This window comes from Acanthisitta chloris, unplaced genomic scaffold (assembly GCF_000695815.1).
Source record: "Acanthisitta chloris isolate BGI_N310 unplaced genomic scaffold, ASM69581v1 C16148456, whole genome shotgun sequence".
NCBI classification, from domain to species: Eukaryota; Metazoa; Chordata; class Aves; order Passeriformes; family Acanthisittidae; genus Acanthisitta; species Acanthisitta chloris.
Window position 1 is genome coordinate 1 of NW_008699146.1, and position 374 is coordinate 374.

Genomic DNA, 374 nt, shown 5'->3' on the forward strand with positions numbered 1-374 from the left:
TGGTCAATCCCTCCTCTCTCACCACTTCTGCTTTCCCCTCCAGGTTCCCTTGTCTTGGCCAGGAGTGAATCCCAAGCAGGTGGCTATGGACTAACCTGTGCTGCAGGTGCCTGGACACACCAGGAGACAGAAGCAAAACCTTCTCAAACCCTGGTGGAGCACCCAACCTCCCCTTACCCACGTGCTCCTCCTCTCTGCCATGAATGATGCATCAACAATGGATTATGAACTGCTCTCCCCATCCCTGGTGGAGCATCCAGCTGGCACCACGGGCATGGATGCTGAGCAGAAAACTGTCTTTGCCTTTGTCATCTTCCTCTTGGTCTTCTTGGTGATGCTGATGGTGCGTTGCTTCCGCATCCTGCTGGATCCCT

General features: G+C 54.5%; 1 protein-coding gene across 1 annotated transcript; it reads left to right on the forward strand.

The window, feature by feature from the left end:
* Nucleotides 1-199: 199 nt before the first annotated feature.
* LOC103810357 (cortexin-1-like) lies at nt 200-371 on the forward strand (the record flags this gene model as incomplete). The annotated part of the gene is made up of 1 exon (XM_009083255.1): nt 200-371. A coding segment is annotated over exon 1 (172 nt), but the record flags the coding sequence as incomplete, so codon positions are not given.
* Nucleotides 372-374: the final 3 nt, after the last annotated feature.